The following is a 15,464-nucleotide window of genomic DNA, read 5'->3' as shown; positions in this document are numbered from 1 at the left end:
CATTAATTATAAGAATGGTCGCCAAATCTTGCACCTGGAGTGAATGTGTGATTGCCCACTGCCATCCCTTCCATATTAAAAAATGGCAGATAAGATCCTTAAAAGGTTTGTTAACTAACACATCTAGAGGTTGTAGAACACTTGCAATTACTACCATGTCTCTTCTACCTCTGAAAAGAGAATCTCTGATTTCATGCATGAGATGTCCCCTAAAGCTGTCCACCATTAGCATGGATGGTAGGCGAAGTAGAGCACCAAAGTGGTTTTTTCTATATAGTTTTTACTCAGTCTTTCATCAGACCGTTGTCCATCCAGGCCTTTTCTCCATGCATACATGTATCCCATATGAAAATTGCATTTTGGCATTGTCTTTCTCTTGAAGATGACATACGGAACTTATACTTGAAGTAATGATGGTGCATCATTGTTTTGCTGTACCTGATGTCTTGATTAATACACTTGAAGTTCCTTTCTCCTGTAAAGTAGTATTCCTTGGCATTTCAAAAAAATTACCAGCATTTGGTCTGCACTGCCAATGTGTGACAATAGATATGAATGCTGTTACCACTGTCTAATTACGTAGTTTTAGTTATTATTTATTTATTAACTGTATGGTGCAACTCCCGCCCGGCGGCCATGATTGTTAAGGTGCTGAAGTCTAAACGGTCTAACACCAAGGTTAGCCGGTTCGAGTCCCGTTGGTCGAAAAAAATGTCACCATCAGAATGTTGGCCGGCAGGGTAGAGGAGGTGGTGGTATACAATTTCTAATCACTAGATTGCGTGTTAAAAGCCTGGATTAAGTTCTAAACCTCTCCACAATGCTCATATGGAGTGAAGGCATATGAAGCTGTCGACAGATGGGGACGTTAAGCCCTGAGCAGACCCCTTGGTGCTATTCTACAGGAGCAGGCTATGTGCCGGCACCGGGTTTCACCCTCTCCCTACTATCATACATCACGTCATTCATTTCATCTCATTAACTCCTCTAATGAGGCTGACGTCAGGAAGGGCATCCGGACATAAAAACCCGCCACGACAGATTCATCTCACCTCATACCCGACCCCGTACGGAAACGGGACAAGGGTTGGACAAACAACAAACAAACAAACATGCTACTGTTGACAATCGACTCTGTACAAGTTCTTGACACACACACACACACCAATATATATATATATATACAATTGATTCTACAAAGATCTATTAATATATATATATATACACAAATGTTAATGTTAGACGAATGTCCAGCTTTTCCAACCATCCAGGCCTTTCCTAGCCTGGGTCACACGATGTACTGGAAGGTAACTGTTCTTCAGTATCCTGGTCCACAGTCTAACAAGGGCGCTTTGCTGTCTGATGTGAGGCGGCTGAACGTTGCTCAGAAATGGCAACCATTGAACAGGAGTGGAGTGCAATGTACCAGATGTAATTCTCATTGTATGGTGCAGTTGGACATCAACAAGATTAGTGTACAAGCTATTGAGCCATACAGAGGAGCAATATTCATCTGGTGAATATACTATTGCTAGAGCAGTGTTTCTTAATGTACAAGCATCTGCGCCCCATTAAGTACCAGCTAGTCTACCCAGCAAATTGTTAGGGTACATTTATGCTGCAGCTTCGCTGCTGGCACATCACCTAGCCTCGCTGCTTGATGTTAGGCGATGATGAAACAAACCAATGGATCTCAATCAGTGCTTTTACCCTGGAGCCTGGCTTATAGCTGCGCTGCTAGCTGCTATCCACGCCACATCCATGGTCTCAAACAAGTTTGATTTTCGAGCCTGGCACATCACCGGCTATCCTGTAACTTGGACTGTGATTGGATCTTTCAAGGTCACCCACTCTCCCACTCTTCCTCTCTTCGCACCATTACACTGTATACACATGTTTAGTGATCACTTGCTATCTGAACCTGTCTTTGAATGCAATGCGATTTGGAACCAGCGGCATGCAGATCATCATGAGAGATTCATGTGGGATAAAAGGAGTGATGAGATGACCAGCAGCAAGTAGACCTCGTTCTCAGTTTTATGAAGGACAGTGGCCCATTTTATCGTGTTCAAAAGTGAAGTCTCCATTGTTTTTATTTTTCTTTTATTCTGTTGACTATATGTTTACCTATCTTTGTGTATTTTTAATTATTTGAAATAATTTTTTTTTTGCTAGTGGCTTTACGTCACACCAACACAGATAGGTTTTATGGCAATGATGGGATAGGAAAAGCCTAGGAGTTGGAAGGAAACGGCCATGGCCTTAATTAAGGTACAGCCCCAGCATTTGCCTGGTGTGAAAATGGGAAACGACGGAAAACCATCTTCAGGGCTGCCGACAGTGGGATTCGAACTCACTCATCTTCCGAATGCAAGCTCACCCCATTGTCGGCAGCCCTGAAGATGGTTTTCCATGGTTTCCCATTTTCACACCAGGCAAATGCTGGGGCTGTACCTTCCTGTCCCATCGTCCCACAAAATCTATCTGTGTCGGTGTGACGTAAAGGAAGTTTTACAGAATATGTAAAGATATTTTTTTTAAGGAGACCTAACTAAAGTGAAAATGAGATACTCCATAACCCCTTATTTTACATTATTCAAAAGTACACTATTAAATTTAGGAATGAAGCATTTGTAACTTCATTTTTCAATCAACTCCCACAGTAGAAATGCACTGAAAAATCCAGGCGAGGCATTTTACACTTTTTATTACACATTCAGCACACCAAATTATTATAAGATACACTCGCCTACAGAACTGCAACTCACTCGTTAAAAAAAATCTTTGCATTTATTCCGCACTTCAAAAACTTCAACTGGAGTTGCGTTGTTTCTCCTTGATGGGGTAGCTCTTGGAAGTACGTCTTCGTAGTATAAGTGTTCAGCCCCTCTATATCTATAATCAAATTATGCAAAATACAAACAGCCATAACTATCAGTTCCGCTGTTTTCAATTTTCGACTATACCTGAGAGTTGCCAACAGCGTGCGCGTGGGACTGCTGCAAGGTAAAAGCTCCATGGCAGGCAGCCTGGCTAGAGCCAGCAGCGAGGGGCTAGGGCGAGCATCCATGTGCCAGCAGCGAAGCTGCAGCATAAACGTACCCTTATGGCTTTTTAAGCTTAGAAGCCAGCTTCTCAAGATGGCATTGATAGGTTAAGGACCTGTCTAATGTTACACCCAGATATTTTGAGATGGTATTACACTGTAGTGTGTGGTTTCCGAGCCTGATCGTAGGTTGATAGTTTGCTATCCTCTTATTGAGGTGGAATGTAGCTACCTCTGTCTTTAGTGGACTAGGTTTCAGGTGCCATTATTTAGAAATAATCATCCATCTTGTCAAGGTCTTGGGATAGAATGTTTTCCACCTCACTGAAGTCTGTTCTTAATAATAATAATAATGTTATTTGCTTTACGTCCCACTAACTACTTTTTAAGGTCTTCGGAGACGCCGAGGTGCCGGAATTTAGTCCCGCAGGAGTTCTTTTACGTGCCAGTAAATCTACCGACACGGGGTTGTCGTATTTGAGCACCTTCAAATACCACCGGACTGAGCCAGGATCGAACCTGCCAAGTTGGGGTTAGAAGGCCAGCGCCTTAACCGTCTGAGCCACTCAGCCCGGCGAAGTCTGTTCTTTGTATGGTGTATATATACATATAAAACAATTCAATATAATTGAAATATGTAACTAGGATCTTGTAGAATTTTTAGAACAGTTGACATAAAAAAACAATTGTGAAGAGAAAAATGGTAAAAAGCGCAATACCAGAAACAAATGAAAAACGTATATGCACAATGCGCTATTTCTTGAAGATAAAAATTCAGGTCGTAATTGAAGTAGTCAAAGTCAGCGCAAGGCATGAGTTTAAATTTGAATGTGAAAACCCAAAATGCAGGTGGCAATATAGTATATTAGTATACAGTTCAATTTGGAAAGTAGTTTTCTTTTTTTTTTTTTTGAGGAGAGGTGAAAAAAGAAGATAGGATAAGTTAATAAAGGAAGAAGATTAGTAGATAAGAGAAGATTAAAAGGATTTGTTAAAAGATGATGGGAAAGGATAAGATAGGGAAATAAAGGAGGGGTAGTTTAAGGTGGGTAAGGAGGGTGGGTTATTGGAGGTAGAAAATGTGGGTAGGAACTTTGTAAGGCATGGAAAATTGAATTCGGGTTTAGAAATTTAGAATTTTTGAGAAGAAGAATTAGGAAGTCAAATGGATATTGGGTTTTTCAGAAATGTTGTTTAAATTGAAATTAGGGTTGAAGTATTGGTCAAGGTGAATAAAACAATTTTCAGTAGTGTTTAGGAGGGGGTCTTTGTTAACAATCTTTTTATATCTTTTTCAATATTAGTGAAATTATGCTTGGAGTCTTGTATGTGTTGTCCTATAGCGGAGAATCTGTTGTATTTAATGGCGTTTATATGTTCAGAGTATCTGATGTTGAAGTTGCGGCCAGTTTGTCCGATGTTCGAGGAGCTGCAGTTACAAGTTGTCCATTTCATGACCGTATCGATGTTTAATCAAGAAGTAAGTATAAATAACCACCTAATCGATACTTTATTAATGCCTCAGGCAAAATTGAATAAAATTAAAACTTACAGGACATGTTTCGACCACTTAGTGGTCCTCTTCAGCTGTATAAATAAAGAACTGAAAAGAAAAACATTGACAATAAGCACAAATAAAAGTTCTTTGCTTATTGTCAATGTTTTTCTTTTCAGTTCTTTATTTATACAGCTGAAGAGGACCACTAAGTGGTCGAAACATGTCCTGTAAGTTTTAATTTTATTCAATTTTGCCTGAGGCATTAATAAAGTATCGATTAGGTGGTTATTTATACTTACTTCTTGAGCTGCAGTTGTTACATTTGAGTCTGTATACTGTTACTGAGCACCTTTTTAATCATGGTGAAAATTTTGAGACATAATTACGTAGTGATAACATTCAAATACTTTTCCTGTGTGATCAATAGACAGCTTTTGACACAGAGATGTTCTTCATAGTACAATATTATTTTGCCTCATTCATCTGCATACTCAGCCTTGGCTTGTGTTAAAATCTGCTCTTGGTATATTTCTCTGTGTTGCAGTTTCATGTGCACAAAATTTCTTTCTTACCTATGCATTGTTTTTTGCGTTTTATTCGGCTGATGATGACCCGGATTGGGGTCGAAACCGGTACCGCTTCCACTTATAATTAAATAGGAATGTAACACTACATTTTGTATTTATTTGTAATGAATAGGTTGAACTACCTTATTTATTATTTCAATTTCATTGTGATACATTTCAATATTGAACATTATGGAATTTTTATCTTTAAACTAGCGAATGTACCCGTGCTTCGCTACGGTATTCTACATTGTATTCGAATATCGAAGTAAATAGTGTACATGCAGTAAATAAGATTGTTTTAAAATTGCATGTCTCTTAGCGTTATCCGAGAAAGAGCATGGGGAGGTCCCCGTACGTTGTTTCCAATGTAAAGTGTTTGTTACGGATTTGTGATATAACGGCAGGCTCACTTGCCTACTGCCATTCACAATCGAGTCGGGAAGTTTGCATTATAATTGCAGGCCCCATTGCCTACTACGCGGACAGAATCGATTTGGGGAGTTTTCGTAAAAATGGCAGCCCCCTTTCCTACTTCCAGACAGATTACAGATTACACCAAGTTGGTGAGTTTCCATCAAAATAGCAGGCCACTATGCCTAATGCCAGTCACATTTTAGATGAGGACATTTCTTTATAATGGCGGGCACCTTTGCCTACTGCCAAACACAATTGGGTAGGGGAGTTTTACACAAAACTGCATGCTCACTTGCCTGCTGCAAGTCAAATCGAGAAGTGAACTATTCATTACAATTTTAGGCCTTCCTTACTAATGACAGTTACACAGGAGTTGGAAAAGGAACCCTTTCCTACTGCCATTCAAAGTCGGTGTGGGGAGTACTGATTACAATAGCAGACCCACCCTTTCTCGATCGCTACAAATCGACGTCAGTGAATATATATAGATCGACATATGAAAGTATATGCGTGTTTACAATATTGAAGACCTTCATTTACAGATTAACTGCTACTAAACGTACGTCATATCGACAAAGGATTATACCATAAGACACGCCGGATTTAGTGGCCTAAATGGCTGGTCCTATGATATGTCGTCTATTCTTGGGTCAGATTGAGTTAGAAACGTGGAACAGGGTAAAGGTTTTGTAAGATTATCTCACATTACATTACTTTTCGGATAATTATGTGACAGCTACGTACATAGCATTTGGCTCATATATGGCTACTGGGTGGGCCAATTTTCGTGAAGAGTTTGATGATTCTGTATTTCATATAAGTAATTGAAAGTATGAATTATGCATGTGAAAATTCCAAATTGATTTAACATCGATTAATAGAGAAAAATCAAACGTAAAATGGGTTACAGATACGGCAAAAAGTCATAAGACCAAGGTTGTAGATCATTCCAAATTGAACGGAGATTGTGCATTCCGTTATGTCTATTCCGAAGGTGTGCACCATCATTAAAACTACCTGCATATTTCGATATTCTTCGGGGATAAAAAGTGAAAAAATTAATGATCTTGGTAGTTTTCTGTTCATTACAGGCTAAAACGTATAATTTTGTCAAATTTCAATTACCGTATCTTCTTTTTCTTCTGGCAGATTATGCCGCAATCTGGATTTTGGGCGAGGAGGGTAAAAATGAGGACTTTCAGGAAACTAAACCAAAAAATTATGCAGATGGTCATTATTACCCCTTAAACGGAAAGCTGTACGAAAATTTCGCCAAAATAGTCAGTGTAGAGGCACACAGTCGTTACGATTTGATTTATATAGATAAGGAATCTGCTCCATGTAAAACACCTTTTGGGCTATGTCCGCTGGACTTAACCTGCAAAACTGACCATTCATGATATCTCCCTTATTAATCCGCCTGACGAAAAAATGCACATGAAAAAAAGGTTTAGAGGTGGAATTCCATCACGTTTGTTCGATTTCCAGTCAGGTTGGTCTTGTTCTGTATATATTGTGGAAGAGTAAAATCACCATTTCGGTTCCCTATAAACCGCTAGTCCATTCCGGAACATGAAATGTTATTTACGTTTAAAACCTACGTTTGGACAGGTGGATGCTAAATATAAATTTTGGTTCGAATGTCTTCAGTAGTTTTCAAGTTGTAAGGAATACGCTTTACACGCACCCGCTCGTGAGTTAAGTCCGATGGGACTTGTACAGTAAAACGGTCCGTTAATGATGTCTCCCTTATTAATCCTCGTATCTAAATGATGCACATGAGAAAAAGGTTTAGAAATTAATTTCTACCAAGGTAGGTAGACTTCCATTAAGTTTGGTTGTGTATATTTTGTGGAAGTACAAAATCACTGTTTCGGTTTCGTATAAACCCCCAGTCAGTTCAGGGATTTAGAAACAATATTTGCTCTAAAACCTATCAAGGACAGGTGTATTCTAAATACGAATCTTGGTGGAAATGCATCCAGTAGTTTCTAGCACTCACGTACATACGGCGTAATTAAGGAAGAAAATAATACAGTTAAGAAAGTTGAAACTAATAGAAAATGGATTATAACTGAGGACAGCCGGATAACGACAAATATGTAAATGCCAAGTGAATGTATTGGAAAATCAAATGCCCTTCAATAAATTATGCTAGTGTGAGTTATGGATATAATAAAGCGGTAACAGAGGAGAAATTTAGGTCCAGTGATTCTTAGGTAAACAAATAAGAAGTGACTAATGGTGTTATTACTTAATCTATTCGAGGACGGTTATAACCTCCAACGATATTCTGCCAATATCCCGCAGATGGGCCGATTGACGCCTCTCTTGCCATCTACCCAAGGAACAACCACGAATTTAAAAGCATGATGAGGAAAATGGCAATACGTTACTTCCCTACTGGCATGCAGTCAGAGACGTTGCCATGGTAACCTGTAGGTTCGTTGTCGGTCTGTCGGTCACTAAATGCAGAGCATGATACCAGCAGAAAATTGTAAATTTCTCCGTCATGTGAAGAGTAAGGCAATTTATGAACATAACAAAAGTTGTTTATAATGAAGAGACGTTTCACGTACGGTAAACAAAGTTTACAGAAAATCAATAGTATAAGAGAAAATGGAGGAAAACCATTCTGGTTTCCTATAAACACCCTGTCTATTCAAAGATTTTAAAATTATATGCATATCAGAACCTTCCCCGGGATGAGTATACTCTAAATATGAAGTTTGGCTGAGATCTATCCAGCCGTTTCGACGTGATGGTGGAAAAACCATTCTGGTTTTTCCTATAAACCCCCCGTCTATTCAAAGATTTTAAAATGATATGCATACCAAAACCTTCCTCGGGATGAGTATACTCTAAATATGAAGTTTGGTTGAGATCTATCCAGCCGTTTCGATGTGATGGTGAAAAAAACATTCTGGTTTTCCTATAAACCCCCCGTCTATTCAAAGATTTTAAAATGATATGCATATGAAACCTTCCCCGGGATGAGTATACTCTAAATACGAAGTTTGGTTGAGATCTATCCAGCCGTTTCGACGTGATGGTGGAAAAACCATTCTGGTTTTCCTGCAAACCCCCCGTGTATTCAAAGATTTTAAAATGATATGCATATCGAAACCTTCCCCGTGATGAGTATACCCTAAATATGAAGTTTGGTTGAGATCTATCCAGCCGTTTCGACGTGATGGTGGAACAGAAAACAGACAGACAAACAGACAAACAAACAGACACGAAACGTAAAAACCACCGATTCGGTCTTGAGTTGACCTAAAATGGATAAATATCTGAAAAATTGGCAAAACAAAAGAAATTACAGACAGCGGACCCCCTACAATTTTATTTATATAGATATAGATAAACTTGCGAGATATGGTTTCTGAGAGATCATGGATGTATAAGTTGAAGAGAATGGGAGACATGACTGATCCCTGCGGCAAGCCATTATTAAGTTTATGGAATCTGCTACGGGCATGTTCTGTATGAATTTGGAAAAATCTGTTACTGAGCACCTTTTTAATCACGGTGAAAATTTTGAGACATAATTACGTAGTGATAACATTCAAATAATTTTCCCATGTGATCAATAGACAGCTTTTGACACAGATATGTTCTTCTTCATAGTACAATATTATTTTGCCTCATTCATCTGCATACTCAGCCTTGGCTTGTGTTAAAATCTTCTCTTGGTATATTTCTCTGTGTTGCAATTTCATGTACAGTGAAACCTCGATTCTCCGTTTTTCGAGGGACCATGAAAATAAAACGTACAACATGGGAAAACGGAAAATCCGGGAATGAATGAAAACCATCAAAAATTTGGCTAAACACCACAAAAATGAAATATGTATAACTATAATCTTACAAAAAACCCTAAACCAAACCAAACTACAGCCCCAATGGGCCTTTGCCTGCTAAGCGACCGCTGCTCAGCCCGAAGGCCTGCATATTACGAGGTGACGCATGGTCAGTGCGACGAACCCTCTCGGCCGATATTCCTGGATCTCTAGATCGGGATCGCCATCTCATCATTAGATAGCTCCACAATTAAAGGTAATCACGTAGGCTGAGTGAACCTGGAACCAGACTTATATCCAGGTAAAATTGCCTCACCTGGTCGCAATCGAACCCGGGCCCTCTGGATGAGAGGCAGGCATGTTAGACCGCGAAACTGCATTAATTACCGGTATGCGAGTTCAAAATCTCGATACTTTATATTCAGTTTTACAGGGGAATCTTCGTCAGTTTCCCGTGAAAACTTCTTTCAGTTCAGCAACTTTGATTAGGCTAGCCAAACTCTTCGAAAATCTAATAACGCCAAGCCAAATGAGAATCGACCACAAGTAGTTTTTAATTCCCTCATCTAATAAAATAAAGCACATTAGATACAAAAGCACCCAACATGGTGAAATCCCTTCATTTCTTAATCTTTCATTGTAATTTGGTCTCCGGCATACTGTTCGTAGTCAGTTTCTGGAAATCTCGTACCACGTAAATTAGGCCTAAATCGACTTTTAAAGGTTATGTTGAATTCAAAAACATGGTTTCGAATGTAAGTATCGATAATTAAAAGTTCTTGAATGCATTACATTCAATTCTGCTAGTCACAAATCAAATACAGTAGAGACTGTATTTGCACAAATCCAACCAAATTGGAAAGATAAAAGAAATATCATCAAAACTTCAGAAATTACGGTTATTCGTGACCTTGAGGCCATCTGGAATGCGCGTTCGCTGCACATGTCAGTACAAGTTGGAAATTATACCAAACATTTAAATGTAACGTGCGCAAATAAAACGACTCCGGTTTTTTAACACGAAAACGTAAAATTCCCAGTCTTACATTAGGACCTAAACAGTAATAGGCAATCCCAAGACCTCCCATGGCTTTCTTTTTAAATGTAAGGTGCAACATCTGTTCTGGTCTCGCTAATACAATAATGTACGATAATATAAAAAATACTGAATTTGTGTTAAGAAGGAGCAGTTTCGATTCCTGCCTGAAAGCCCAATTAGGCTGCGTGCACACCGAGCGCGCTTCGCATAGTGTGTCGCGTGTTGCTCAACGCTAAGCGTCACGCTAAGCATAACCAGTGTTTTGTTCCTAAGCCAGGTGTTCACACCGTCCGCGCTCTGCTGCGCTGAACGCCTACCTTACAGCTAAGCGAAGCGCCAGACAACGCGCAGTGTTGGTTAATTGCTTAGCGTTACCTAGCTCGTTCTGAAGCTATGAAAGAAAAAAATATTCATGCAGTCTTTCAAAGGGAAGAAATATGGAACCCGAGGCACAAAAACTATAAAAATGTAACTATTAAGTATCTACAACAGTTTTATCACATTCCTACACTAAACATATACAGTAATATTACTTATATTGGGCTTAACATTGTGACAGGATGAAATTGTGTAAGTTATGGATTTTAGTGTGGGGAGTGTCCGAGGAGAAGTTCGGCTCGCCAGGTGCAGGTCTTTTGAACTGACGCCCGTAGGTGAACTGTGTCGTGATTAGGATGAAATGATTATGAATACATATACACACCGAGCCCCTGCGCCAATGGAATTTACTCATTATGATTACAATTCCCGACTCTGCCGGGAATCGAATTCGGGACTCCTGTGACCAAAGGCCAGTACGGTAACCATTTAGCAGGACACTTTGTGACAAAGTGCATTGAATCTCCCAGACTGTCATATCGGTTTATAATTTTGTCAGTGGAGGGTGGTAACATGAATAGTATCACTCTGCAGGCTAGTAGTGGGCTTGGAAGTAAATATTTCTATTTATGAATTATATTAGTCACACATTTACTCCACTTCTGTTACGATGATAAATTATGTATACTAATTGTAACAATATTGCAAAATATTATTTATAATTATTATATAAAGAGTGTGATTTTGCCGGAAATTTAATTTCCACGTGTTTGCTGCGCGACGTTTGTAGACAAATGGGAAACTTGAATTTCTCCCAATACTTCTCTGCTACTTGTCGCCACATTTCAGTTGCAGGGTTTGGAAGGTCAAAGGTATCTTTTGTCATTCTTAAGCAATCATAAAATTTATCGTGATAAAGTCTTGCATCTCTGTACAAAACGATGGAATTCTCCGAAAGTAATTTGTTCTTCATGAATCCACTTTCGATTCTTCTTTCTAATTTTCTATTTTAGGTAACTGTTATCAATCAGTAAACTGTTTCTAGTGTACTTGGATAACGGCATTAGTTTGTGAACACCCCAAAACGCCTCGCGCCGAACTAAGCTGAGAGCACGGCGTAGAGATTTCGGTGTGAACAGCAAGCACGCCTTGCGCTATGCAAAGCACTTCACACGCTACACACTATGCGAAGCGCGCTCGGTGTACACGCGGCCTTACTCTACAGTACCCTGAGCAAAGTTCCGAAAACATGTTCGGCAGTACGATCGAAAAAATTGTAAACACATGATGGACGTTTTATAAGTGCGAACAAGCAGAGCTGTTGAAATGCGCCATGTCTCCTTAAAATTGTTGTAGCCACTCTCTGCTTTATGATTTTCCAAGATTCTCCAAACAATACCACCCTAATGCGATGCTAAGATGGTCCCTTATGCAAGTTCACCGCCGATCGCTTTTCCAGTACCGGTAGAGTACTTGCTCTAATTTATTGCAATGAGAGGGTGTTGTTAAAAAAATGATTGATCGAGGACTTACTTAGCGTTGATGGGACTGGAATTTCTGGACGGTTGATCCGGGAAATAGTTTCTTCGAGGAACGGATAATGCGGGACTTTTACAACGTGATTTAATTACGATGCTCGCGGGACCGCGTAATTTGAACGCATTTTCCGGGAAAACGTATTTTCCGGGAATGGATAATCGAGGTTCCACTGTACACAAAATTGAAGCACTTCATGTGATTTGCAAATTCTATTATTTCTTAATCCTTCGAAGAACAGTACGAGCTTATTATCTATCACGGGATAATTTACATGCATTGAGCCTCTAAAGGATCATGTACTTTTCTTACTATACATAGAGCCACTCTCTGCTTCCTTAAGTAGGGAGCATGCACCTCCAAGATGGAAAAATTTCACTTTGCAGCATGGTTGCTATTTTCTTCTGCGTATTTTATTACTTATAGCTTTCGATTCTATAGTTGTTACACTTTCCCATCACAACTGATGAACTGTAACGCCAGTACTTAACTAACAGACACTTTACTATTGTGCGCTACCTACTTATGAAAGCTATTTCTTAAAACACTACTACACAGAACAAATTACAATATGCGTCTGTGGTAACTGCTTGCAAGCTTACTCTAAAACTAGAACTATTTATCATAAATGCAGGAGCTGGGATGGGAATGCAGTTTTGTTCAAGGTCGGACTAGACTACAGCTGGCGGCAATGCCAGAAGATGACTTCATTACCTGCAGGACTCGAGCTAAGATGTGGAATATTGTTTGAGACAGCAAAAATGATGCAGGCAAAATAAAATCTTAATAATTACTAATCAATATTAGGAGTGCAAAAATTATGCATAAGCAAAACTGATGCAGGCAAATACAGTTAATAAAAGAAGAAATGCTGCACCTCCAACAAAGATTTCCACCAACCTGACAGCAGTGAGCATGAGATCAGCAGATAGTTGTAATTCTTGGATAACCATCTCAGCAAACGGAGACTCCATCTCCACTTGCAGCAAGTTTGTCTGGCATTTCTTGATGTGCTTCGATACTCTCTGAAAACAATGTAAAGTATAAAATTAAATTAGGCTCACAGCCAAGGGGGTAAGATAAGTCCAGAAAGTGCTATCTATGTATAATAATATAAATAATGGCGTGTAGTCTCCGGAGAAGCCTGGTGCAGGTCTTTTGAGTTGACGCCGTACAGGTGACCTATGCATATGTGAGGATGGGGCCCTACCTAAGATGAATTCTAATATTATTTATTTATTAACTTTATGTGTCCAGGTACATTGCTAAATAATTTTTCCAATATTCGGCTACAAGGACAGCTTTATCATTGGCCTTCAAAACATCTTTCTTTGTGTACGGTGATGGTAAAGGCTCACAAACCAGAAGGTGTTCTTCATCCTGTAGTAGTCCACAATCACAGGTTATGTCTCCTTGCACGTAGCACCACGTACCTAGGTTGGACTTGCACTATGAAACTCTTGTCCGCAGTCGATTGAGAGTTTTCCAGACAGGATACGAAAGGCGAAAACCTGCAGAAGGTTCTTTCTTTAAACTCAGGGATGGATTACGTACTTGCTGTTGCCACAGTTCACGCTTTGTTTTTCTGGCGTATCAACAAGAGATGTGGTTGTTCTTAAAAAACTCTTCCTTGACCCGAGTCTAATGGGCTGCATTTGATGGGTATAAAGGAGGTGACATGGATCTGTCAATTGCTTCCGACGTTCAACTTCCTCTGCTACTTCCCTTCTTATGTTAAGAGGAGGAATTCCTGCAATAGATAGATGGGGTACAAAGAAGGAGCCTCCCTGAAGATTGTGATAAACAATCAGGCGTATCTTGGGCAACGATGGGAAAATCCCAGCGGCTGATCCTTCTACAACTGGAGCACTGTGATATACCGGTATATAATTCTAATAATGAAGAAGGCACAAACACCCAGCCCCCAAGCCATAGCAATTGACGGATAAGAATAAATTCTTCAATTTTAAAGCTCGATTACTTAAGGCAAATTCTATTGGCCTATTTCGATAAAACTTATTTTCTTCATTTCGTGTCCCTTTTTCTCATTAATCATTAGGTATACGATGACAAACTTTTCTTGTTATAATTATCATTCGCAGGTATTTCTTATAAATTTAACACACACATTTTGTTTACCTATCAGTGTCACAGTATTTATAAATATATATTTTCTCTCTCTCTCTCTCTGGCATCACAAAGTTTAAACCCACCTCTAAAATTGATATTCTTGAAAGAGATATTTAAGATTTTTTAAATTTTTATTTCTGACCTATTCAAGCTAGAGATATTTGTCCATTCTGATCTATGACTCATTAAAATATGATATTTAATATTATTATTTAGGTATTATGTAGGAACTATAGAGTGATACTTGTAATATAATCTTCAGCCTGTGTGCACCAAATGTCAGCCTGGATTCTGTTATATTGCTATACCAAAGAGAATTTTTTTTTTAATAAGTGCAGAAAAGTGTGCTATGGCATGTGCCTACAAGACAGTTGTTTGGTCAAACCGGCATACTGCCGCAAAACAGTGAAAGAGGCTTATCAACAAAGCCCGAGAAAATGGAACTGTGAACCAATGACAATGATGATGACGACCATGTCCTAGAATTAATGGTAAGCAGTATGTATGGGTAACAAATTCAAAATGATAATTACAGTTATCAATATGCTTTTACTCACTGCAAAGATATCGATGGAGAGGTTCTCAAGACTGACATTGTCTGGATCGGTGAGCAACTTGTAGAGACAAGAACCGTCCTGGGCAGGAAGATCACTCAAATCGCCCTGGTCCTGATTCCGTGACGATCGCAAGACAAATGTCTCGGCATAACCCAGTTCGATGATAACTCGTCCGACTACACGACGATTATCCAGGAAGATGTGAGTGTTGAGCAGTTCAGGCAGTGAGTTGTGAAGATAATCCTGACAAAGAAAACACAGCAGTAGAAACAATTGATACCATTTTAAGTTAATAACAGCTGTGACAGGTTAAATCAAACAGTCAGGAGGAAGAGAGACTTTGGCTTCTGCACAGAAAAAAATGAGCCGGGCTGAGTGGCTCAGACGGTTAAAGCGCTGGCCTTCTGACCCCAACATGGCAGGTTCGATCCTGGCTCAGTCCGGTTGTATTTGAAGGTGCTCAAATACGTCAGCCTCGTGTCGGTAGATTTACTGGCACGTAAAAGAACTCCTGCGGGACTAAACTCCGGCACCTCGGCGTCTCCGAAAACCGT

The 15,464-nt window shown here is 39.4% G+C and overlaps 1 protein-coding gene across 1 annotated transcript in view; it reads right to left on the bottom strand.

Moving 5' to 3' along the window:
• LOC136883059 (uncharacterized) overlaps positions 1 to 15,464 on the bottom strand; it is a 106,168-nt gene that overhangs the window by 5,838 nt on the left and 84,866 nt on the right. Inside the window, exons 15-16 of the mRNA XM_067155206.2 lie at positions 14,911 to 15,153; positions 13,124 to 13,248 (exon numbers count right to left, since the gene is read on the bottom strand). Coding sequence (XP_067011307.1) covers positions 13,124 to 13,248; positions 14,911 to 15,153 — 368 coding nt within the window. The remainder of the gene's footprint in view (positions 1 to 13,123; positions 13,249 to 14,910; positions 15,154 to 15,464) is intronic.

This window comes from Anabrus simplex, chromosome 11 (genome assembly GCF_040414725.1).
Source record: "Anabrus simplex isolate iqAnaSimp1 chromosome 11, ASM4041472v1, whole genome shotgun sequence".
Taxonomy (NCBI): domain Eukaryota; kingdom Metazoa; phylum Arthropoda; class Insecta; order Orthoptera; family Tettigoniidae; genus Anabrus; species Anabrus simplex.
Note: the sequence above shows the minus strand (reverse complement) of the source record. Positions and strands in the feature narration are given on the sequence as shown.